The following is a 26,483-nucleotide window of genomic DNA, read 5'->3' on the forward strand; positions in this document are numbered from 1 at the left end:
ATTGTTGAAAACTAGTTAAGTATACAACTTCATCCATTACATTTTTATTTTTGTAAATTCTTACAAGTGAAAAGGGACTGCATAATTTGAGTTTTGTCCGGATCATAGATTCAAACTCGTAACGGGAATACGAATGAGATTTCAATACATTTCTCATCCACATTTTCGTTGTAATCCATGATCCAAACAATAAAAAACGAGTTCTTCCTCTTTTTTCTTGTTGAGCAAAACATGTAGCTGAAATCTTAAAATCGGTGTTTTTTCTTGTATAAGATGTATAGTTCTTCAAATACTTGTTTCTGTATAAGCATTGTGTTTTCCCAGTTTTACCATCAATATTTTTACTTGAATGAAGGGATTGTTCATCTTCAAAAATATCAAGTGAAAAGAACTGGATATATTATGACATAATTAATTAGGGGGTATTACTCATTACTGATAAATGTATGATCTTGAACAAGTTCATCAGTCTTTTAAAGTTCGAACACCCTTTAGAGAAAAGAGAAAAAAGATGACGTCAATCGTCATCTTCCTTGTTGCCAGTTTTTCAATAAAGAACTACTCATTAGCGTCTTTGGTCGTCGTTCTCTTTCTCTCTTTGTAATTTGATGATAATTGAAATGTGTCTGTCCTTTCTCTTTTGAATGTGACACCTTTTCATTTTTCATCTTTAATTTTTTCATCCTCCCTAATTAATATTCTTTACCCCAACATAAAACTACCGGAGAGCCTTCTCTGTTGGTCTGCATGTTGAAATTGGCCCGTCTTTTTTTCGACTGAGAACTAACTGAAATAAGACCGGCCGGAATTATATGCACCTCAACAATGTTATACTATGTAACTTAAAAAACATATGAATCTGCATCTTTGGGTTACACAACTTACAAAAATGTCCAAAAACTAATATATGTCTTTTCACAAGTGTGTGATCCAGTTTACACTATAAACATTTATTCTCTGTCATTTCATATCCTATTCTTAATTCTCGCTGTAATTTGTCTAAAATTGGATAAAGCTTTAAGAGTTTAAGTTAATGGTTGTAGGAGAAATAGCTGTAGTATTGTACAATCGGGGCATATGACACAATCCCACATGATTTTAGGATTTTTTATGCATCAAACTTAATCCAAGGTATATTCCATATGTCCTAACTTTGTGTGTCATATTAAAGAGAAGCACAATGCTCTAGCTTTTCGGTAGATCATCCATACATATAGGCTGCAGAAAGGAAAATCTACAATAATTGTATTGCGTTGCTAAATAGAAAACCAAAGTAAAGAAGAATATGTTCAAAGATGAAAGTATAGCTAATTGCTTTTACTTTGTCTCTGAGATTAATGATGCCGAAATCTCTTAGATAAGTGATGGGTTTCAAATTTATAAAATCCACCAAAATTTTCATGGAATGCGAGGGAAATAAATGTAGCAAGAATCTAAAATTGTACATGATAATATCAGAAAGAATAGGTTACTATGATGAAAGGTTGTGATATTTGCTAATTCCTCCTCCCTTTTGAGTGTTTTTTTTGCTTCTTGTCCTATTTAAAGTGGACAAACTTAATACAGTTGCAATTTGCAGTAGAAGTGATTATATTTTAAAAAAAACATGCTAAACATTTTTTGAATAAGAGGATCACAGTGTACTGTAAAACTTCTTTAAAGTAATTTCATTTACAATGATAACATCCCTAAATAAATATAAAACTCCTGTCTTTGTAATTTAATATTTGGTTTTCAAGAAAATTGTAATCTTAAATCCCACCTCAATAATATTTTTGATTGAATGCAATATTCATTTATTAAGATTCTACTCTATAAATACATACATAGGAGTTTTTGTATAAGGAAACTAAAATATAACAAAGACATGGTAAGATTTTTATTTCCACTTAAGCAGTTACTTAATTTTTTTAAATGCATATTAAGGTAATTAAGCGTAATTTTTACTGTATTAAAATATTACAACAATTTTATATATAAATCAAACATTATTGTTTTTACACCTGAAGATGCAGGTAAAAAAGAATCAGAATTACTGCAGTGAAGGAAATAAGTGAATTATAATCAGGTATAATCCAATAACGTAAGAGTTGTGCAAAGTAGAGGTAGCTTTTCTACTTTAGAAGAAAAAAGAGAAATCTTCCTTCAAACATATATCTATTTAAAGAGCACTACTTTTTATGCTTGGTGATTCGTTTTGCAAACGAATAACTTTCGTGCCTTTGTTTTCTGTAAATCGTATTACCAACATTCTCATCTTTGAAAAGCATCAAAAAGTTGAGCATAGGGATTCAAAATAAACTACTCCACTCAATATAAATTAAACATGTATGTAAGCATCTTTTCTTTTAAATCTTAATATTGCTTTTAGTTTTTGGAATCTAAAAGGTTATCATTTATCTTCAAGAGTTTAGATATCATAAATATTTGATTTGCCGCCATCTGTTTTCAAGGGATCGACGATCCTCAAGTTCGAATACGTATTTTTAGTATATACTAATACTTAGTTTAAATTTATTAAGCTCCTCATAATTTTTAATTTACTTAAAACTTCAATGTGACTCAAATAATAATAATGATTGGCTAAAATTTACCAAATTAATATGGGATTTGCTCCAATGAGATCGAAAATAATAATAAGAGATTCGACAAATCTACCAAATGTGAAAAGTTTTTTGATAACTTTCAAATTCTATCATCTACGGAATTCAAACCCTACAGAAAATGAAGGCCCTATGGCTTTTTCACGCAATGTGAAGGCCCTATGGCTTTTTCACGCAATGTGAAGGCCCTATGGCTTTTACATGCTATGTGAAGGCTCTATGGCTTTTTCTAACCACTTCTTGCGACCATAAGCGGTAAGCACACACATCTATAATAGCAAAGCCACATAATGTAAGTATATCTAGTCACGTAGTCTCTCACCCACACACCCTGTCATCTGCTACCTCCTCTCCGTGCCCACCTACCTCCCAGCAGTCATCACTCTAGAATTAGTTAGGACACCGGGCAAAATAGATTAAAAAAATCTGTGTCCACCTACCTCCCAGCAGTCATCACTCTAGGATTAGTTAGGACACCGGGCAACGGAAAATAGATTTTTAAAAAAAAAGAAAGAAGAAGAGAGAAAGGCATACTCTTTGACACAAAAATAATCACAACGCCCTACTTATAATATAGAAAAAAAAGAGATTTCACCTATCCAGAGAAAACCACCATCATTTTGTTATGATTTTATCTGAGAATTTTGCATGAGTTTCATTTTTTATACGAATTATGTATAATATTGTAGGATCTTTTTGTCAATGACTTCTCTCGTTGAAAATGCTCAAAATGAACATTATCTGCATTCTGCAAGGGATCACTCAGATAGGTTAGAAGTTTGCGATTAAGAATTCATCTTTTTAATAATATCTGTTTAGACATAAATTATATAAATGTAGTGGGAACTTAGTGGCTGGTCACATATTTGTGTATCATCAGTAAGTTTACCTTATAATAACAGATAATTAAAAAAAATAGTAATGATGTACTACATCTATAACTGATTGCATGCATGATCTACCCACCACCACTAGAAACTAAGTGACTTTATCTTAATGTGATAAATATGCATGTCATTGGAATCTAATTTACCCTTAAAAGGTGGTAGGAAGATACTCCATGATTATTGTTTATGCTTAATAAGTTTTCATGAAACGCAGAAAGTACACTGCTTTTTAAACTAAAGTTGATCACTTTTATTCACTCCTTATGGCTAATATCTATTTTACCTTTCCTCTGTGATCTTTCTTCATTCCAAGCACCTTTTTGTACCTCTGAACGTCAGCTCGCCGTAGTTCAATTACAAGCATGTACCGGTATATTCACTGTAATTAGCAAAAAGAAAGCAAAGTCTCTAATCAACGAATGATAGAAGATTACAAGAAAATTACTAATTAGTACTTGAGAATTCAGATATAAATAGGTTAGGCCTAATCAACCTCATTTTATCATCCATGATCGATTTTGAGAGTTAAATTTCTCGTTAATTTATCACAGGGTGTTAATTTAAATAAGTTGTTTCACTTTCTATAACACAATACATGTGGTACAATATACAGATAATATATATAACTAAGTTGTTATTGCTTCTTGCATGTAATCTATGATGTAATTCTAGGCCGGAAATAACTTTTTGGAAAGTGGAATGTTTGGTGGGTTAAATTGTTTATATGGGTCCAAAGTCCAAACAATCACTCTGCAAAAAAGCCCATTATCGTTTGGGATCAATGTTACGTGTCTACGATGGGATTTTGTATAAATATAATAGCACAAGATAATGAATGATGAGAGCCATTCTAAATAAAAGTAATGATAGGATTTGCAGCTTACCTGCTTTTTAAATTTTAATGATGAGAACAAAATTGATATATCAAAATTTAGCTCACCAAAATAATCATGATAATTGATACAGTACAAACTTGTATTGAGCAATGCTTTCAGTAAAAGAACCAGAGAACTACAAGAAACCTCAAGTAAAGAGAGGCTTATCTCATCGAAGTAAAATCGAAGTTAGAAAGGTGGCTGCTCGACAAATTACAGTAACAAACTAGCGTCATCACCTCGCTAATTTACTTGATGATATACGTGATTACAAACAAACCTTCAGATTCAAGAAGAACCGCATTACTTAATCAAAGACAATCACACCCAAAGCTAGCTAAAAGGGCACTCCTAATACATGCGTTTTATCTGAAGTCTTATTTGTTTTTTAATTTACAGAATTAATAATTTAAAGCTATCAACAATCTATAAAATTAATAATCTGAAGTCTTATTTAACTAATGTAGCATTTTAATGGCCAAATTTACAAAATTGCAATTTGGTGGCCATATATTATATTTGCCTTTTAAAATAGTGGCAAAATTTCGCTTTATTTTTTCACAAAAATGCTTGTTAGCCATTTGTTTTGAAAGACAAAACCAAAGTTTGGTCCACCAAATTGTAAATTTGAGATCCAGCCACCAAAATGCTATATTAGACAAAGTTCGGCAATCACTTTACAATATACTTTATTACTTATATACATTCAGCTGCATCACACACATATAATTCAGAAATTCAGAAATATAATAATTACACAATTACTGACGGGTCTTTAACCGAAAATTAAGAGATAGCATAAAAAATATTATTCTTTCCAAAAACACCAAGAAATTAACAAAAGGATACAATCTTTTGAACTTCAATTATAGTGTTTGTTACTAAGTTATAATTAAACTGTAAAATGAGAAAAGTAGAATGTTGTACCTGGGAAAAGAGTGGAGAATGTTTGCAAGGGAGGGTTTGCATCTCTGCCTTTTCTCTGAACTGCGCACATTTTAAAGCGTTGAATACAAAAGATATATAAAATAATGCTAAAATAACAATAAGTACAAAAAAAATTATTATGGAATTGTGGGAATTAAAGAAAGACAAGAGTTAATGGAGCATGGAGACAAGAATTCCACAGCAGCTTAGGGCTTTTCAGACTTTAGGAAAAGGAGGAGTGGATTGCTCTCTTTCTGATTTAATTAGGCCGGCCCAGTCACTATCGGCTGCCCTTCTCTAAAGTAAGCAATGGACATTCTCATTTCCAAAGTTAATTCTCCGGTCCGTCTCCTGAATTCAAGTTTCAGTTTTCAATGTTAAGAATGACTTAGGAGCACATGCATATGCACAGAGCCATACGGAAATTTAACTCTCTTCATATGCAGAATATATAATACTATAATAGTAATAAATACTAATTAAATATTAATATATGCTTTTTAATGATCAAATATATAAATTAGCTGAAATTAAGTTATAGTAGAAAAAGACAGTAGAAGCATGATAAGCTTAAAAAAAATGGAAACATATGTGCTAAAATAGACACGTTTTAGTGTGTATTATACTTTTATCTACCACAAAAATTCAAATGTCAGCTATAAAATGAAAAACAAAATTAATAATATTTATATATGCCAAGAGAATACTTCAAAGCATAAGACTTGGATTCTACTTTATGCACAAATAATATAGTATAAAATGCGAATTTAAAACATTGAATCCGTATTTAAAATGCGACTTTAAACATTGAATCCGTGTTTATTCGGTCACTTTAAATTGATATGATACTCTGTAAGCAGAAAAGATGTAAATTCTTGTACATATATCTATAACGCACGGTTTATAAACACTCGGTACAATAATTTAAATAAGAATGAAGGGGGAGGGAGATGTTTGTGTTAATCAGCTTTTTCTGATGGTTGTGTGGTCCTCCTAGAGAATCAGTTTGGTGCCAATGCTAACATTACATCCTTGTCCTTACTTATGTAGTTAAATTGATTTATGTGCTACTACTAATTTGTACTAGTTATGTTCTTCATCAGACACATGACTACTTCCAGGAATGTAAATTTAATATTTCATTGGCTATTACTAGTTAAGTTTTGAAACAACATAAGTGAGATGATGTGTAATGTGTGTAAGCTTTTAACTGTACAGGAATTAAGATTTAAACCATGACGAAAGTCGCACTGAGTTTGGGAAGGAGATAACCTTTGCCCTTGTATTAATTCCTCGAAATCTTCTATACTTTTTACTAAACATAATGAATGAATTAACACTGGCAATAGGTAAAATTGGTAGTATGTATTTCAGTATTTCACCATATTGGATACATCAAATGAGTTCACATTACAGGAAAAGTTTTTTGGAGTACATATATAATATGATGATGAATATGGCCCATTATATTGAAAGAGATTCATGTGATAATTAATACGATATATAACATAAATTTTGTATACCTACCTGCAATCTGCATATGAGGTTGCAGCTTCTTGTTGATTTGGTAATGTTGAGTAGATCATCCGTAATACTCCCTGCAAGATGGAAGCGCCACAACACCAATATTATTATTATTTGTAATGCAGTAAGGACTGTCATTATAGTGGAATAAGCTTGTAATCAAGCTGATCTTTATTATAAATAAAGCTAACAAAAATTATGGTGTATAAGGCCACCTGATGAATGAAATAGTTAGATATTATGTTCCAACAAAATACAGAACTAGCCATAGTTCTGGATAAAAATTGAACCAATGTTGTTGCTAAGAATCGATCCCCCTGGGGGGGGGATCCAGAGCGCGTATTCCACTTCCAAAGCAGAAGAGACAAAAGTCTTTTGTCAAGCAGATTACTAGGAATTTACTTCTCGGTCAGGTAGATTACAGAAGCACTTGCAGATTGGCCACTCAAGGCATCACTGCACTGCCCTAGTTGTTGTCGCTAAAGGCATGAAGAGCTAAGGGGCTACATTGTTAAAAAAAGGCCATTATGAATAGTCCTCTTGAATGTTTTAGACTTGAGTGCCAGTGGGACTGTCGGACCAAAGGATGATTTCTAATCCAAGGTAGAATGTACAACCAATATGTTTGGGATACAGAAACGAAGGATCTGTTGGATATTCTTTATAGCTAGTGATTGTAGTAGGTGGACAGAAGTTTCATACTGGTTTAGCTCCAATCATCCCAAGAAAATATAAAAGATTATTATATGCCCGGGCGACTAAAATATTTACCAATACATAGACTAATGAATTCATTTCCCAAATTGATGTAGATTGTCAAGATAATTAAGTGAGAAGCAAGGAATCAGCTTTGCAATAATTGTACCCAAGAATGTATTGTTACCTGTAAGGCTGTAAGTATTACATCATGATAGGAGTGAATGAACTGCGTGATTTGCTATGGGTCTTGACATATCAAGTTTGGTTCGCAGTATGCTTATACTTTTTATAAATCGTAATTTTTTAGGTTCGATTCAGTTTCTTAATAAGATAATTCGGTTAGAACAAAATGAACCAGAATTTCTATAATAAACTTTAATAATTTAAATTTTTTGCAGCAATTATTATTTACGGACTAGCTCTCGAATATCAGGCAGCACATTTCTATCTCTACCCTTACCCGTTCTAACCCTTGAATTTAATTCATTCTCGCTACTCACTTGTTCAATCTCTTCCCTGAAAGTCTCTTCCACCAGTTCCCCTCGAGACTCCCTACTCCATCCTCATCATCTTATCCAATGTTATTTATGACTTCGCCAAGGCAAAAAATTAAAAGTTAAGTGCCTCAATGTGAGTTGTTTAATTAGCCAATATACATTTGATTCACATCAAATGTTCTGCAGAAATTTTGGTTCCATTTTAGTAGTTGTCATACGTTGAACTTATGGACAAGTTCTGATTTGTTTTGATAAAACGACAGGTTCTTCATTTGTAGATTTCTACTTGTGCATTTGTCCAACTGACGGAACATTTCCAACTACAAGTTTGGTTTTAAATATGTAATATGCTATATTTTTTTAGTTCAATTCTAAAAACAGATTTTGGGACCAATAAGCTTTCTCATGCTTCAATATTTAATATTGGTTACTTGATTCCAAGTACTTCTCTAAAAAATGAATTAGGAAGAAGCTTATTGGATCCTATTTTTCCTTTTTAATAATCGAACCCAGAAACATAAAATATTACAGATCTAAAACACACCTTGAACCAAAAATGAACAAGTCAATTACACAGAAGTGCATAATGAAAAACCACCAAATCTGAATAGATCGCTTAATCTAAAGAAATCCCAATTACTGGAATGAAACAACTCTGTCCCACAGTTGAAGTGGATCATGTGTTTATAATTAGTTGATAACAGAAACTGCGGAATGAGACACTTACCTTTTACGCTTTATTTTAAGCTCTAGTTGGATGCCCTATAAGATGCACACCGTTCTGGAGACCCACTCTGCTAATACCACCAACCTGCACACCAAGATATTAATTAAATTAGTTTACAATCTGCGTTCAAAGAAATATGTACCCACAGACAACTCAATATTAACATAACTGCAATTGAAAAAGAATTTTGAATGGCTTCCTGATGATTGAAACTGTGGCATTTAAAACAGATTCTAACAGAGAAATTTTGTCACATCCATAATTTAGACATTTTGTTAACGCTACACAGGGACCTTGCTATTAATAGCATCTACAGATCTGTAACTAGTATTTTTTTATACCATGTAGTACACTAAGAGTCTTTGATAAAGTTTTAATGTATTTATATCACAACGGAAGCACATGTACTAGAGGAAACACGTACCTTGAATAGTAAAGGAGCACATCGAATGAAACTTTAAGTCACTACAATTGAGAATCCCTTTGTAACTTTCTTCTTCAGAATACCGCACATTTCAGAGATGTCCAAGGTGAAACAAATGATGGTGAATATGAAGCTCTTTCATCCACTATTTGTATGCCGTAATGCAATTTGTTTTTCTCAGAAAAGCAGAGGTACTATCAACAAAGGCTTAAATTAATTCAAGCCACAAAAAGTATATAACCTCGATTATAGGGGTCAAAATTTCTAGTCGCATAAGTTCATAATAATTCGGTAAAGCTTCTGCATAATTTCCTTTGGTTAGAGCTGACATCCATTTTGTCGTCATTCAATTCAAAGAATCTCCGTTCCAGAACCATACATGAGATTTTAATCGCACAGGGGCACCAAATATTAAATTGCCTGCCTCTATGACAGAATATAGGTTGCAAACTTGCAATCATGAGAAAGGATTTTACTAGTTGCTGCAGAATAAGCGGCATTGTCACTCTCAACATGTGCCATTGAACTCACTTCAAATATGTCAAACTTATCTTCATAAACAGGAGCCAAAGGAGACATATTAGTCACCTGGTGGATTCTACCACTGGACTGTAATGTTCAGGCATGATAAAATCTTATATGAAATTTGAATGAGATGACAAAATAGAGGCACCGACTACCGCAAAACAGCTTCCTGCCCGTCTTTCGGCATGAAGCAAGTTGAGGCCCATTCCGCTAATTAATGAACATGTCCTAACAGATTTATTAACTGTTGCATCCTTCTTTTGGAAAGTCTATCCGTAGAATGTAAAGAAATTTCACATTGACCAAGCAAGTAAGCAAAATTTTATACCTTAAGATGATGATGAAAGAATACTATGCATAAGCATGATGATTGTCAAAAACCTACTCCTCCCCGAAATTTGAAGTACCAGTACACCCTTCTTAATAATCTTTCCATGAACTTTTACATGCTCTTTACTTCCTTTGCTTTCTAGCACCGCAACACAACCGCTTTCATGCTGATCATTTAGTAAAGAAGTTAGTATTCGTACTGCAGAAATATGTCATGGATTAATACCACCAAAAAGATGCAATAAAACCAGCAGGTTCAAACCAAACACAAATAGTTTCATGCTGTATGTAGCATGTATGTTCTTCCATTTGACACCTTGGAATACTAAATTGGATGTCCATGTGATACCTCTGTAAGCTTAATATGACATATAATTTCAGCCATTCTTATCACTGATCATAAGATTGAACTGCTTGCTTGGTCCAGATACAGAGCTTGCTTTAGGTATACGCTTAGTTGGATTCGGTACAGATGATGCACTTAGTTATTACTATATGCTTGTTGAAAAGACAGAGATCTTTATTTTGCACATACATAAAACAAATATACAACTGAAAGTAAGAGCAACAAGTCTCGACCGCTCATTCACAAATAACAGTGAAATAAACTTCTAACAAAAATAAATTTAAGTTTAGACATTAGTAAAATCAAATTCGATTTGTATGTCTCTTTACATTACAATATGCGAAGGTAACCTATACACATACAATTACCTGAACGCCAAAGAAAAGTTCATATTTTAATTACATGTCGACAAACAATTAAATATGACACAATTTACTTCCTTTTCGTCTGTCAACAGAGAACTCCACACAAGATTAAGCTATGATGCTAAATCTTCACTATGGTAAAAACAATATACATAAGGTGATAATGAATAAGCGAACAGGTAAACTGCAAAAATACAATGCAATATACATGAGTTCTGAGTTCTTAAAGTGGACATGCATTTCTCCCAAAAATAACACAGGCGTACATGATTTGCTTTCTCGGAATATAATTTTGTTCTATGTAATCAAAGCAGTACAGTTGATTTGATATAGTAATTTTAACAACAAATGGCATCATACATGTCTTTTAAAGAATTAATGGAAAACGAAGTTCGAAAAGTAGAACAGAGCAAATGAACATTACCATAAGTCATAAGATATGGGCATCGAAAAGTAAAACAGAGCAAATGAACATTACCATAAGATATGGGCATCGAGAGTGCACAGTTAGAGACCCCCAGTGTAAACCAGCGAACAGATAGGAGTTAGTAGGACTCTTGGAACCTAGCCCCACTTATTGGGTTCTAAAAACGGATCGGAAATCATCACCCAGGTCTCGCTCTTCACCGAATTATACAGGGTCGCATTCGCACACTCCTGTGTACTGAATCCAGATTTTATCGGGTGATGGCCAAAAATATCTTTTTTTTTTAGAAGTTGTAACAAGAATACCACTTTTTGGAGTTTATGGCCAAAAATACCCTTCTAATATGCATTTTAGAAATGGGTAAATCTATTACGTATCTGAAAAAAGGGTATTACATAAAAAAAAAAAAAAAAAGAACATATGATACGCGTGTCACAAATGCGTATCACCAGAATCAAATGGGTGATAGGCATTTTGTGAATGCGTATTTTATTTTATTTTTTATTTTTTTTATTTTTTTCCAATTTTTTTTAATACAAATTACCCATTTTTAAAATGCGTATTAGTATACCCAACTGAAAATACGTATTAGACGGGTATTTTTGGCCAAAATTTTAAAAAGAGGTATTTTTGTCACAAACTCTGAAAAAAGAGGTATTTTTGTCATTTTTTCGATTTTATCTGTTTTTTATTAGTTTTTTTTGAAAGAGGTCGGGCTACTTAATGAATTTTAAAAAAATATTTAAATTTTAGCAGCCAAAAAATCAAACAATTTTAGGAATTCTCATAGCATTTGGTTCGGATTCTAATTTTTTTAGAGATAATCCATCTGAATTTAAGATAATTTTTTTAAAATATAGATAGAGCAATACTAAGTTTCCAAATATTTTTAATTTGGGACGCATATTTACACAAATCTGATCCCATATTATTATTAAAGAATATTAGCATATAATCCGTGTGATGTACGGAGTAATTCTAACGTTTGTACTCACAGAATTGAATTAATTCTATGATTATAACATTTTTTTTGTTAGGATTGTAGAATTGACTTTTACTAGTGATATTATTAATTTATTGGCTTCTACTCGTGATTATCTTGTACATTTGATTTTTCACTTCGAATACATCTGGGTTAAGTAAATTGTAATAGAATTAATTTCGATTTATAAAATAAATTGTATATTTGAATTATTTGTGAAAAAATACATAAAATGGATTCTTAAATCATGTAAAATGTAATAAATATGCGTGAAATATTGTGCACGTTTGAAAAATCTTAAAAATAAGTAACTTATAACTTAAAATAAATAAGTGGCTTAAAAGTGATAAGTATATAATACTTATAAGATGGTTATAAGTTAGTTAAGTTTTTGGTTAATTTACTTATAAGTCGGATTTTTTTTAATTTAAATGAACTAAAATAAATATTTTTAAATATTATTATCTTAATTCATGACTTTTAAATTAACTTAACATTTAAAAACATAAATTTCAAAACTAAAATTAATAAAAAAATTAAAAATCAAAATAAGTTGTGAAAAAATACGTCGTTACTAACATTCAACTTATTAGCTTATAAGTTGTAAATTCAACTTATAAGTTGGGTCGACAAACACTCATCGATAAGTACTTACGCGCTTATAAGCCAATAAGCTAATTATTATGTGGTGGCCAAACAGGCCTATTAATGATCAAAATTTGGTTATAAAATTTAAATATATCTCATTCATTTAAATTCCAATTAAATGGTTTAAAGGTCCATTACATGCTTTTTTTTGCAAAGATTTCAAATATATGATTTATTTTTCATTTTGAAATCAATTCTATTACGTGTTACTTATCACTTGTTTCCGAAATGAAAAATGAAATGTACAGGATTATCACGGATAGAACCAATAAATTGATGGTATCAATGGGGAAAATCAATTATACTACCATAAAGAACATCCCTTTAATTATTTTATAAAAATAAATTATAAAAATAATAATAAAATATTATTGAGATTAATAAAGTTGAAAATATTTATTTTGTATGTATTATATTATTGAAAATTCAAAATTTAGATAGTTAAAATCTTAAAAGGTTCTTCGTTGCGCGGATACAGAACCTATAGGAAGGAGGAAGTTTTGAATATCAGCGGTGAATGTGGATGATTTGATATTGTTTTTTTTAATATTATTTTTTTATTTTTTTCTTAATTTATTAATTTTTTTGCTATATTTTAATTTGAATTGCTAAATATAATTTTGGAAGTGTTTGGTTTCCTGCAAAACAGGTAAAAAAAAGAGTTGGGTGCAATTAAAAATTAAGTTGAATAATAATTTGTAGTTATATTAGATACATAATTTATTCTTTTTTATTAAATTATATTTGTTTAAACTTTATTTTGGAAGGTGTTAACATACTTCTAGGAACCGATCAAATAAAATCAATAGTATAGTATAAATTATTATATTAATACATGACACATATCATTTAGAAAAAAAATTGGGAAAATAATTTGAGATAAGGAGCATTTCTCGCATAGATACGAGGTGCAGAGCTTCGCTTCAACAAATGATCATCTCTCAACATTTGATTGTATGTTATATTTTTTATATTATCATAAAATACCTCCTTTTACCGGTTTATATAACTAGTTTGATTAATCATGAAAAATTATTAATAACTAAACTTTTTCATAAGCAAATATATGAGAACCCTGATACATAATACCTATTATTATTTTATTTTAGAGTATATAAGATATCAAATTTAAGAGTCTATTTTTTCTTGAAAAAACAGACCGTAACATCCATTCGACACTCATATATTTTTCAAAAAAATGGGAAAAAGTAGAAAAATCAGAAAATCACTAATACGTTAGAATTCAGAAGTTAAAAGGACATTTCTCGTGCCCGTTACATAATTAATCTCGAATCAACCAAACTAAACACGCTCTAATCACCACGAACGTCCCCAATACAATCCCAAACCTATTCCCATTCCAATTACGTTACATCCCAAACACAACCCCCCCCCCCTATATTAACATACAAACCCACCCACACACAATTCGTTACACACACACATCCCACACCTTCCCAACAAACACAATGAAAGAAACACCACAACCTCACCTCAACGGCGCCTTCTACGGCCCATCAATCCCGCCTGAGAAATCCTACCACCGTCCCGGCCGCCGTGGCGGCGGCGGTTGCGGCTTTTTTAACTGCTGCTGTGGCTGTCTCTGTAGCTGTCTTTTCAATCTCATCTTCCAGATCCTCTTCACAATTTTACTCATTGCTGGAATTATCTTGTTTATTTTCTGGCTGATTTTTCGCCCCAATCCTGTTAAATTCCACGTCACCGAGGCTTCGTTAACTCAATTCGATCTCTCTCCAAACAATACTCTCTATTACAATCTGGCTCTCAACATGACTGTTCGAAACCCGAACAAGCGCATTGGAATTTATTACGATCAGATCGAGGTTCGAGGTTTGTACGAGGACCAGAGATTTGCCGTTACTAACTTGACGAGGTTTTATCAGGGACATAAGAAGACTGATTATTTGAGTCCTGTGTTTAAAGGACAGAATTTACTGGTTCTCGAAAAGAAAGATTTATCGAAATTTAATTCGGAAAAGGACTCCGGGATGTATTCGATTGATGTTAAGCTGTTCCTCAGGGTTAGGTTTAAGTTGGCTCTGTTCAAGACTATGAAGTTCAAGCCTAAGATTGAGTGTAATTTGAAGGTTCCGTTGGATACTAAAGGCAAGGTTTCGGGTAATTTTACGGCTACCAAGTGCGATTTCGATTGGAGGCATTGATTGATGAATCTAGATTTAATTCGTATAGTCGTGTAATTTCCTTGAGTTTGATTTACTCTTTGTTTTGTTCCTTTGAGTACTGTTTAGTTCAGGCTCCCGTAGTAGTATAGTAGCGGATAATATGACCTGCATATTATATTTTAATATGATATTTTTGTTTTATTGTTATATTTGAAATTCAAATTTTGAATCTCATGTCATGTTCTCTGGCCTGGTGGGGTTGTTTGACCTGTAATGTGTAGCTTTTACAGTTTTATACTTTCACCCAGTAGAGCGCGTCGTTATCATAATGTGTGCAGAAAATCTAAAGATACTAATATCGAAATTGAAAATTTAAATAGACCTGATATGGGCTAAAGCGACCATGGCCCCTGTATATTTTTATTATTGACATTTTTGTCTTTTACTGATTTAAAATAATTTATAAAAATGTATGTTATTCAAATTTAATTAAAAATATATATGCATAATATTAAGATTTGTTCCCAGTGCCGATTTCCTACAATAAAAAAAATCAAGATTTGCTCGATTTAGCAGCCAGCTGTAAACTTTAGAATTCAAGAAGCTCAACCCTAACTTTTCAAGGAGTTGTGGTCCGTGGATTGAAGTAAAGAGAATCTCAGTATAAAAAATTATAATATAATTGTATTATGGAAAAATTTCCGGTGAGAAGTTAGATTAAAATGAAAGCTCAGACCAAGTTTCAACATTTCAGCTTTCCAAAACTTTGCAAAATAAAAAGTTTCATTTTTCACATTGTTTAAAGGGAATTTGATAAATATATCAAAAGTTGGATATTTATTTGCAACTCTCATATCTTACTTAAAATTTTGCAAATTTACTATTTTTTTAAACATACAAATAATTAAATTACAAAAATATCATCACTCTGCCCTCTTTATCATCCTCATCCTTCCTCATTTCATCTTCCTCCACCACAACCTTCTCCTCAACCCTCTCCTCTTCCTTTATAACCACAACCTCCCACACCACCACCGCCATCTCCGCTGACGGCACCTGCGCCGGAGCTAATTTTTTCTTTTAACAAATTAGAAAAATAATCGATCGCTAATTTTTTTCTTTTAACAAATTAAATATTTTTACTTCGAAGATAAAATTCACTTAGAACAATTTCAACCAAACACTGCATTTATTACATATCAAATCAACGCACACAACTCTCTCAATTACACACATTAATACACGCAATAGACATGGAAGACGTTAAGAAGGTATTCAACGACTTCGATTCTAACGGTGACGGCAAAATCGACGTGTCAGAGCTCCATTTAATTCTCCTCACTCTCAGCACCGACGCTTCCCCCGAGGAGATCGCTAGCATAATGTCGGAAATTGATTCCGATGGCGACGGTTTCATCGAACTCAAAAAGTTCGCTGCTTTTCATCTCGCGAACTCCGGGGATGACTGTGCTGTTAACAAGGAGTTACGTGACGCTTTCGACATGTATGAGCGTGATAAGAACGGATTCATCTCGGTGAGTAAATTGCATTACACGTTGAAGAGTATGTGATATGAGAATTATTGGTAAACTGAAATTTGATATGAAAATTGTGAAATCATTATTGTATGTTTGTATGTTAGTTATTGGTCATGGGAAGAGGAGGAAGATTAAAGAAATGGATTTTGGTTGTTTTTTAGTTGATTTCATGGTTGTTTTCGTGGTATTAGTATTGGTCTCGGAGAGGCATTCATTTTTCACCATTTGCAACCACCTGTACAACTTAATTTGCAACTAATGTAATTTTCAAAAGATTTTTTCAAATTTGCATTTGTGGTTGTATATATGGTTTTTAGCAGTTGCGGATATGGTTACAAATGCAAACTCCGTATTTTTGCAAATATTTTTTTAAAGATAGTTTTTTTGCAATTTGTTTTAAAAATGACAGTATTTTTACAAAAAGTTTATAAAACTTGGGTATTTATGAAAAAAACCCTTGTTTAAAATTAATTTTGACCATGAAATAAAATTATATCTTTGTTCATTTTTCCTTATCAACCATGTACATCTCTAAGATAGGATAGGTATTCCACCCCGCCCCTCCCCTGCCCGATCTCCGCCCCGAACGGGTTGAGGATTCTAGAAATTTTTCGGGTTCGAAACGGGGAACGGGAAAAATTATTTAAAAAATTTGGGGATTGAGGCAGGGTCGAGGACTAGGGTATTCATGTCCCGTTTCCCGATCCTGAACCCCGTTTATTATATTTAATATAAATAAATGATAAATTACATGTGTATTAATTAAAATATTATAAATAAATATTAAAATATGAATAAAAATAATGTACATACATTTTTAAATTTATTTTTTTATATGAATTTTAAAGTAGAATATGATTCAATAAAAATAATTTTAATGTTATCTTTATTATAAATATATTTCAATTCAAATTGCTATTTAAAATATGATATGAAATTTAAAACATATTTATATGTCATGATTTATTAGATTATTTTTATTGAAAATGAGTTAAAAGTATATATTATATTATTTAATTAAAAAATATTAGAATCCTCGAACCCGCAGGGATCCCTGTTCCGCGTTAGGGGTGGGGATCTGGAGTAAAATAGTCTCCGTTCGGGGATCCCATTCCCCGTTAGTGGGTGGGGATCGGGGAGTAAAATAATCTCCGTTCGGGGATCGGGGTGGGTTCGGGAAATGAGTTAGGGTTCGGGGATCGGGGGCGGGGATTAGACTCCCCGACCCCGAAGTGACCCACTGTCTATCCTTACATCACACACATTCACCCTCTTGTACACTCATCAACCACTCCATTGTTTCATCGTAAAAATCAGTAACTCGGCCGAGTACTCAGTCAAGTACTCGTTTTCAACCCCTCATTTGATCTGAGTTTCGAGTAATCCAGTCCAAGAACGATTTTGTAAAAAATTGGTCAAAATTCGAGTGTGATTCCGAGTACTCGGCGACTTATAGTCAAATTCGGGTTTGGCTCACCAATTTTTATTAATTCGTTTTAAAACTACCCCTAACAAAAGGACAAATGCAAATTTTTATATGATGTGGTTAATTATTAAAGCTTTTTTTAATTATTTTGTTGAAATTTACTCCCCCGTCCCTCTTAGTTCTTTATATTTGAGAGAGATGGTTCGACACGCATTTTAAGACTCCTATAAAGTATAATTTCATAAATTATTTTTAAAAAAAGTTATTCTGAATAAAAATTTAATGCTTAAATTTTTATTGAGAAAAATAAAATTTTAAAAATAAGTTAAGGAACTATACTTTATATACGCGTAAAGATGCGTGTCGAGTAGTGAAAAAAGAAATGTAAAGAAATAAGGGGGACGGAGGTAGATTAAACAAATAATTTATACTTGAACTCTATTATTTCTATTATTGCTAATTAGCTTATAACCCGTGCGATGCACGGTTTTAAAAATTGTTTTACAGTTTTACATTTTTTAATTTTTTTTCTAAGCTTATTTTTAATTTTTTTAATATACATATATCGTTATTTCTGACGTTGTAGCAATATTATTTTTATTTTGATAGTTTGTTGTAAAAATATGCATATATTGAGAAATATACGGATGATGAATTGAATTACAACTATGTATAATACAATATCTAATCATATTCTATCTATTGTTGTATAATTTCATCATATTTTTGTGTTTAAATAGTCGTAGAAGAATGCAATCTCTAATAATATTCTATTTAGAATTGTATTAGGTGTTTGAATAGAATTAGAACAATTCAATCATTTTTTATTTATCATTGTATCTAGAATATATTTGTTTTAATAAAATATAATCTTAACCGTCCATTTTTAAATATATCAGATCAACGGTTGAGATTATTTTAGCATTAGACTACCAAAATTTTGTATAAGAAGTCTCATACGCTTATCTATTATATCTTAATGAGCACTAGTGAAGAGTCCCTCAAATTAGTACTAAGAATGACATTTTTGTAAATAATTTGACCCATATTTTTGAAATTTGACCAGTGGGTCGACCCTTATTCATAAATCAACTAATTACTATACAAATATGCAAAGATCTACAGACTATCCACATCTTAAATGGTATTTATAATTATTAAAAAAATCACTTTTCAATATTAAAAAGATCAAACATATTATTAAAATAGATCTCTTATTATACCAAATCAATTATAGATCCACAATTCATGATTTAAGTAATTCAAATTCAAAAGTCATTACTACTTTTCTTTGATAATCATTATTTTCTTCATATTGTATACATCATCATCATCAGATTGAATCAAATTCAAAAATCATAATCAATCTCTTCTTCAACCTTCAAATCCTTAACTAATTTACATTTTTTATATCTTTGATTACCCGCATTTATTTTAAAATTGAATATGTAATTTCATCCTCATCTTTTTTTTTCTTCGTTATTATATGTCTATGAATCTATACATTAGAGCATGTATATGTATTTATGTGTATATATATGTATGTGATTTCTTTGTAAACTTATGGTTCTTGATTCGATTAGTATGGATTGTTGATAAATATATCATAATTTTTTTCATTATGTGTATTTGATTATGTTTTTCATATTTTGTCAATTGTATAAGTACGATTACGGCTGAGAACAATTATTAGGAACCCAAAATTCATTGCGGTTCAACCAAATCAGGTAAAAGTTCTTAAACATGTGATAATTATATTATTTTTGTTTATGAGCTTTACATGTTTGACGAAATTTTCAGCAGAAGTTTGATTTGACGAAATTGTATAAGTTTCCAATTTATTTGGGTTTTGTTTGATCTCTCCTTCACGAGATTTTGGTTTTTGTTTTGATTTTTCTTCAAAATCGTTTGGTTGCCTATCAAAGAAGAAATGATTCAACGACGATATGATTATGCATTTTTTTAATTTTGATTATATGCGTAGATGCCGTATGTATTTTTATTATTGAATTATTTTTAAAAAAACATTTCTTATATATCTATTATAAAATAGATACTAGCCTAAAACCCGTGCGATGCACAGATTTTTTTTAATATAAAATATTTTTTTTGAATTTAATTTAAAGTAAAATTATATGTTATGAAACTTATTTATTTGAAATTTTAAAAATAGAATTTGATAATCCTTATTAATATACACATAGGTATATAAGTTACTCATACTCTAGTTTTAAAAAATAATGTAATGATTAAAATTTATGTTTTATTGATATTTATAGGTTTGTTAACAAAAAATTATTATATTTAATTAAAACATTAATTTTAGGTGAGATCAATAGTATACAAATTATCATTGTCATTAGTCTGTTAATCGATCAAATCCGACTAACTATATTCAGATTTATATTAGTTTAATATGTTTAAACCTGAATTAATGGTAAAATTTTATGTGTCAATGGCAAAAAATTTATGTTAGATTGATACCCGTTATATTAACCAAATTCAATTAATTATACTTAATATTTTGTTTAATTTTATATTAGTCTGGGGTGATTATTATTTTATTTAGACCGAATGGATAATATGTATTATTTTGTTTTAGTTTGATGACATTATATCGACTTCACAAATTTTCTTTAAAGTTTTTATTTTGTTATAGTCCGGTCTAACAATATAATATTTTAAGCAGGATCAATTACTTTTATTATATTATTTTAGTCCGATTCTTCAAATCCAACTAACCATGTGTAATTTTTTAATTTTTTATTTAAAATTGGATCAATGGTATAATTTTGTTTAGCCCGACCGGGAGAATTTAATATATATTATTTTGTTTTAACGAAAATCATTAGACATATTATAATTCTGTTATGAATATTTATCTATATATGAAAGTGTTTTATTTTAAATAATACTATAATTGCGGTGACCAGACCGACTACCAACCAAACTTTTATTGTTTCGTATTTAATATAATAGTATAGATTTATGGTAGATTAAATTATATTTTATATTAGAATTATTAATATTTATATAAGTATGTAATGTATATTGAAATGATTAGTAAAGTTAAAAATATTAAATATAAAATAAGAATTTAAAAATATATATTAAATGTAATATAAATATTTGTATGTATTAATGTGTAGAGTTAGTTTTAGCATTAAATTATTAGGCAGCAAGTTGACATGTATGTTCTTAGCTAATGATTATAAAAATATTGTTAACATGTATCATGATTGGAGGGCTATATTTTTAATTAATATACATATTATAGTGCCAACTAGACTTTTTAAATTATAGATCATCATGATTGGACATGCTATAAATTGATTAAAAAAAATGTAATACTAGAGTTAAATCTCCATGAAGTAAATCGATAAATTAATAAATCAGTTAAAATAATATTTTTCTCCGGTTCCAACATTATGGATAAAATGTATTTTTATTTCAGATAAAATAATAAATTTGCTAAATTAATATTTTTTTTGGTACATATCTTATTACTTATTTACGACCATTATATATATATATATATATATATATATATATATATATATAATTAAAGGGAAGTGGTGCAAAGGGGTAAACATAGTGTAAAGTGTAAAGGGAAATGGTATGGACCACCAATATTATTATCTAAATCTCAGGTTTTTTTATGAAAAAGAAACAAAAAAGAACCGGCCCCACTTTGTCAATAATGTAATAATGTATAAATTAAGTACGATTTATTTTAAAAAAGTACAATTTATTAGCAGACTAATTAATAATTGTAATTATTAATATTACATGAAGGGTAATCATTTATATTGCAGGAGAGGCATATGATTAATATTGCGTGTGTAAATATGATGAGTATGAAATAGTGTTTATATATATATGTTGGCTAATATATTAGATCAACATTGAAATTTTTTAAGTTTTATATTTTCATATTCATAATTTTAAGTTTTTTATTGATGTGAAAGAAATAACTAGAATATATATATATATATACTTATATAATGATTAACTATCTACTACTCTATATTTCACTTAATCCTATCTTTAGAGCAGGCCTGATTAAGAAACGAGAATTCCTTTCCCCAATCTTTTCTTTCAGGGCACCCGAAATTAAGAAACTAGAGGGATGTTAAAATAAATGATTGGGAAGAAGTTTATTTTTGAAAAATATCAATTCAACACCAATTATGAGTAGTGAGAGAATACATTCTTTGTCCATTTTATAGTTGTGATATTAGGTCAGGTTTGTATCTTTATTGAATTAATTTTGTTTATTTATACATAAAGGATAAAGTAGAACTGTTTCTGTTTTCTATAAATAATGCCAACGGCCCATAATTGTTTTTAAATTCAAATAATTACTATTATAAACAAAAGAAAAACAAAGGATATATGGACAACTTACTACTGTTTCTATTGGTTTCTAGCTTGGCTCTGGAGAGTTCTACTTTGTTCACCCCCAAATCTTTCTAAATTTTATTTTTTGCAATTTTGTGATTACCTCCCCTTTCTCAACGGATGTGTGCCTCTCGTTCCTACTAGGTGGTAAAATAATATATAAAGCACATTTTTTTTCTATGTGATTGGAATATGCAGGGTGAATTAGGCACTTCCTTATAATATTATAATATTGAGGTACTTTCTTAAAATATTATTCAAATATATTGAAGAAGTGTTTATCATAAGCATAAACATAATAAACATGCACTACCTCCGTCCCATTGAATTGTATACCTTCACTATTTGTATATATGTCGAGACTTCTATAAAGTATAGTTCGATAACATTTTTTTTAATTTTTTTTTTGAATAAAAATTTTAATCAGGAAAAAAAAATATTGTGCAGTTATGTTTTAAATGAACATTAAAAAGCGTGCCGAAAAGTAAGATATAGATATCAATGAAAGAGTAAGTAGCAATAAATTGGTCATCCTCCCACATGGCATGTCTCTCCATTGTTACACTTCTAACAAAAAATGAACGAACATATGAAAAGTAACTTTGGATCAACCATATAATAGAAACTTCAAAACTTGAAGGGTTGACTCAAAAGGAATACATGTACCACTTGATATTGATGTTTCCCCTATTTTTATCCTTAACGATTAAAATATTATACACAAGGAATTTATGAGTAAACGAGAAGTAACTAGTAAGCATATTTAAAAAATTAAGAAAATGACACTACAAGCTCATACCATCTTTTGACTTTTCTTTCTGAGATCCAAATTTTTTTTAGCAAAGTTCTCTAACAACTTAATTTATATATCTATACCAATCATAATTGTACATCAATAACTAATATTTAATCAGTTATGTAATTTTGCTAGAGGAAAAATCCTTATTGTCTATTATTTAGCAAAATTTACAATTCACCAAGATATACAAATTAATTAAAGTTCTATAATAACGGTATAAGAGAGAGAGAGGACTTAACAGGCGTCAAGTTGGTTCACACTTTTGAAAATTTTAGACACTAACTTTGCACTTGATGGAGAGCTGATACTTAACGGCGCTACCGACAGCAATCCCACTGTTACGATTACCAAACGGGATATAAGCTGGACAGGTAACATGAATATGATAGCGACCTGAAGTGAATGATCCAACTTTCCATCTAACCCGTCCATTAATCTTGATCATCAACCATATGTCCCCACTGGATTGATCCTGGCTCAAGGCTGCACCATTGTAAGGCGCCACAGGGACGTTGGTCCCATAAATAAAAGGTGACCAAACGTTTGTGTCTTTGTGACCCTGGTAAGTCGGGAGTATTGTGGTATAGTAAGTGATTTGTTGGCTCCTGTAAGTGGCAAAGATGTCGAGTTTATCGTAGTAAATTCCGATTTTACTGTTGGGATTTCGAGAATTTACAGTGACCTGGAAATTAGAGGTGAGGAGATTGGGAACGGGGGTGACGTTAAAAGCATAGATGGTGGCGTCTTGGAGGATGAACCGTGGTTTTTTGGGTTGCAGCACAGCCCAGATGATGAGAAACGTGACTAGGAGGATGAAGAGGAAGACGAGGATGACGGAGCACACACGGCGGATGATTTTCTTCCGTTTGTCTTTGTGGTGGCTACACTGTTTTGTAGACATCACAACTTTAGTTTGGACAAAGTTATCTAGGAGGAGAAGATGTTTTTAATGTGTGAGAGAGAGGGGGATGTGAAGAAGGAAGAGTAATGTGAGTGAGTAGATATATAGAAATGCCAGGGTAGCAGTAGACCAATAGTCTTTAAATAATGAGGTATAAAGAGTAGTAGTTCAAGTTGTTTAGGTGTGTTGTTAATTTTAACATGGGGGCTATACGTACTGCCCCGCACTGTAGAGCCCAGAAACGTTTTACTCAAATGTATATTGTAAGTCTGCGGAATAATCAACACACATACAGATGAGCCAAAGCTCGGTTTTTGTATTTATTGAATAAAATGCTTGCTTACAATGTGAAACCACTCAATTATCATATGAGTGTAGAAAGGAACTAAATAGCTAAACATACAGCAGTGATTGAGACAAATCAGGAACTCTCCTATTTTAACTCCACTCCTGTATCAACTCCTAAATCAACGCTAACAACCACGACCTAAACTTGCTGCCTCAAATAAATCAGTGACAGCAATTTATTTGCAGATATAGTAAATAAGCAATAAATAAATAAAACAAGTTTAGATTATATTCTAACAAGCTCCCCCTAATCTAAACTCGGTTGCAAGTTCTTCACGCCCATCAACTCACGCATTCCTTCAAATTTAACTCTGGATAATGCCTTGGTTAACACATCAGCTCGCTGTTCATTTGTGTTGACATGCTTAAGAATGATTTCTCCCCGTTCTACGCACTCACGTATGAAGTGGTAACGAATGTCTATATGCTTACTCCTCCCGTGGAATACTGGGTTTTTTGCTAAATCTATTGCTGACTTGTTATCGATATAGAGCACCACTGGTCCAGCCTTTATATCCGTTATCTGCCTCAGCAATTTGTACAACCATATTCCCTGACAAGCAGCGGCTGTTGCTGCCATAAATTCGGACTCACAGGAAGATAACGCCACACATTTTTGTTTCTGAGACACCCAAGTAATAAGATTCTCGTTCAAATAAAAAACCATACCTCCTGTAGACTTCCTGTCATCCACGTTGCCCGCTAGATCACTATCTGAGTAGCCTGACAATAAGTAGTTTCCTTCACCTTTGGTGTAGATCAGCCCGTAGTCAAGAGTTCCGTTCACGTACCGCAAAATACGTTTTGCTGCAGCCAAATGCAATGTTGTGGGTCTCTCCATGAATCTACTTATTACACCAACGGAAAAAGCTATATCCGGCCTGGTAAAAACAAGATACCTGAGCCCTCCAACCATGCTCTTAAACTGTGTTGTGTTAACTGCCTTTCCCCGTTCATCTTTGTCTAGTTTCACCATTGGATCCATCGGATACCTTACTGAGTTACATCCTTTCATTCCAGCCTTCTCCACTACTTTCTTTGCGTATGCAGTCTGCTTAATTTCAATATGACCATCTCTTTGTTCAACTTCCATGCCCAAGTAGTATGACAACTTACCCATGTCGCTCATCTCAAATACATTGCTCATCTCCTTTTTAAACTTTCTTATATTTGCTATACTAGTCCCGCTGATTAGCAAATCATCTACGTAAACTGCAACTACTAGCACTTCTTCCCCCTCACGTCTCGTATAAACGGCATGTTCATATGGGCATTTAACAAATCCTAGATCCTCTAAACACTTGCTGAGACGAGCATACCAAGCTCTAGGCGCCTGACGCAAACCATACAACGCCTTCAATAACTTATAAACTTTGTACTCCTGTCCTTTCTTTACAAATCCTTCCGGCTGCACTACATAAACTTCTTCCTGTAATTCTCCATTCAAAAATGCAGATTTAACGTCCAAGTGGTGTACTTCCCAGGAATTTTTTGCTGCAAGTGCAAGTAGCAGCCTCACAGTTTCTATTCTAGTGACAGGAGCAAACACCTCTTCATAATCAATGCCCTTTTGTTGTACGTAGCCTTTCGCGACTAATCGTGCTTTATGTTTTATAACTCTGCCATCAGCATCTTTCTTTAATTTGTAAACCCATTTCAAACCAATCGCTTTACACCCTTGAGGCAACTCAGTTAGATCCCATGTGTTGTTCTGCTCAATAGCCTCTATCTCTGTTGTCATTGCCTTTTTCCACTCGTCCTCCTCTGCAGCCTGTTTGTACGAAGTGGGTTCATCAATGCTCAGCATCATAAGTTCATCATCTGGTAAATCAATTTCTGAAGTATCATCATACACATCACTTAAAAGTCTCATCCTTACAGGTCCACTGTTCGATTCACCACTTGAGCTTCCCGAACTCGAGTTTCCAGACTCTTCTAAAAATGATCTTGCAGTGCTGGAGTTCCTTTCAGTATGAGGAGTCCCGGCTTTAGGTGTTTGACTGTCAGAATGACTATGGTTTACATCTGTTGATTCTGAATACTCGCCCCCTACATTTTCTTTCGTTTCTGTTGTTTCAAGGTCATCTAATCTCATATCCGTCAGTGTAAGTGTACTAGTCGTGTTTACGGTGCTTGGTGG

The 26,483-nt window shown here is 31.7% G+C and overlaps 3 protein-coding genes and 1 long non-coding RNA gene across 12 annotated transcripts; 2 read left to right on the forward strand and 2 right to left on the reverse strand.

Moving 5' to 3' along the window:
* Positions 1-467: 467 nt before the first annotated feature.
* Positions 468-11,404, reverse strand: LOC141711888 (uncharacterized). Of its 9 annotated transcripts, XR_012571475.1 has the most exons (8): positions 11,208-11,404; positions 9,164-10,185; positions 8,740-8,823; positions 6,820-6,890; positions 5,293-5,643; positions 3,774-3,869; positions 3,040-3,351; positions 2,452-2,965 (listed from the first exon to the last, which is right to left on the reverse strand). It is a non-coding gene; the product is annotated as an uncharacterized LOC141711888 (long non-coding RNA). The 9 variants fall into 9 exon arrangements; XR_012571476.1 differs by lacking the exons at positions 2,452-2,965; positions 3,040-3,351 and adding an exon at positions 468-787; XR_012571473.1 differs by lacking the exons at positions 2,452-2,965; positions 3,040-3,351 and adding an exon at positions 839-1,218.
* A 2,744-nt stretch (positions 11,405-14,148) lies between these two features.
* Positions 14,149-15,137, forward strand: LOC141711890 (NDR1/HIN1-like protein 3). The gene has a single exon (XM_074514587.1). It carries the CDS (start codon positions 14,256-14,258, stop codon positions 14,967-14,969), a length of 714 nt encoding a protein of 237 aa, XP_074370688.1. The 5' UTR covers positions 14,149-14,255; the 3' UTR covers positions 14,970-15,137.
* Positions 15,138-16,183: 1,046 nt separating this feature from the next.
* On the forward strand, positions 16,184-16,727 carry LOC141713955 (putative calcium-binding protein CML23). The gene is made up of 2 exons (XM_074517511.1): positions 16,184-16,493; positions 16,573-16,727. The coding sequence occupies exons 1-2, from the start codon at positions 16,184-16,186 to the stop codon at positions 16,725-16,727; spliced, it is 465 nt and encodes a 154-aa protein (XP_074373612.1).
* A 6,468-nt stretch (positions 16,728-23,195) lies between these two features.
* LOC141711891 (NDR1/HIN1-like protein 1) lies at positions 23,196-24,152 on the reverse strand. Its single transcript, XM_074514588.1, has one exon. The coding sequence runs from the start codon at positions 23,993-23,995 to the stop codon at positions 23,366-23,368; it is 630 nt and encodes a 209-aa protein (XP_074370689.1). The 5' UTR covers positions 23,996-24,152; the 3' UTR covers positions 23,196-23,365.
* Between the last annotated feature and the right edge of the window lie 2,331 nt (positions 24,153-26,483).

Source organism: Apium graveolens, chromosome 3 (assembly GCF_009905375.1).
Source record: "Apium graveolens cultivar Ventura chromosome 3, ASM990537v1, whole genome shotgun sequence".
Taxonomy (NCBI): domain Eukaryota; kingdom Viridiplantae; phylum Streptophyta; class Magnoliopsida; order Apiales; family Apiaceae; genus Apium; species Apium graveolens.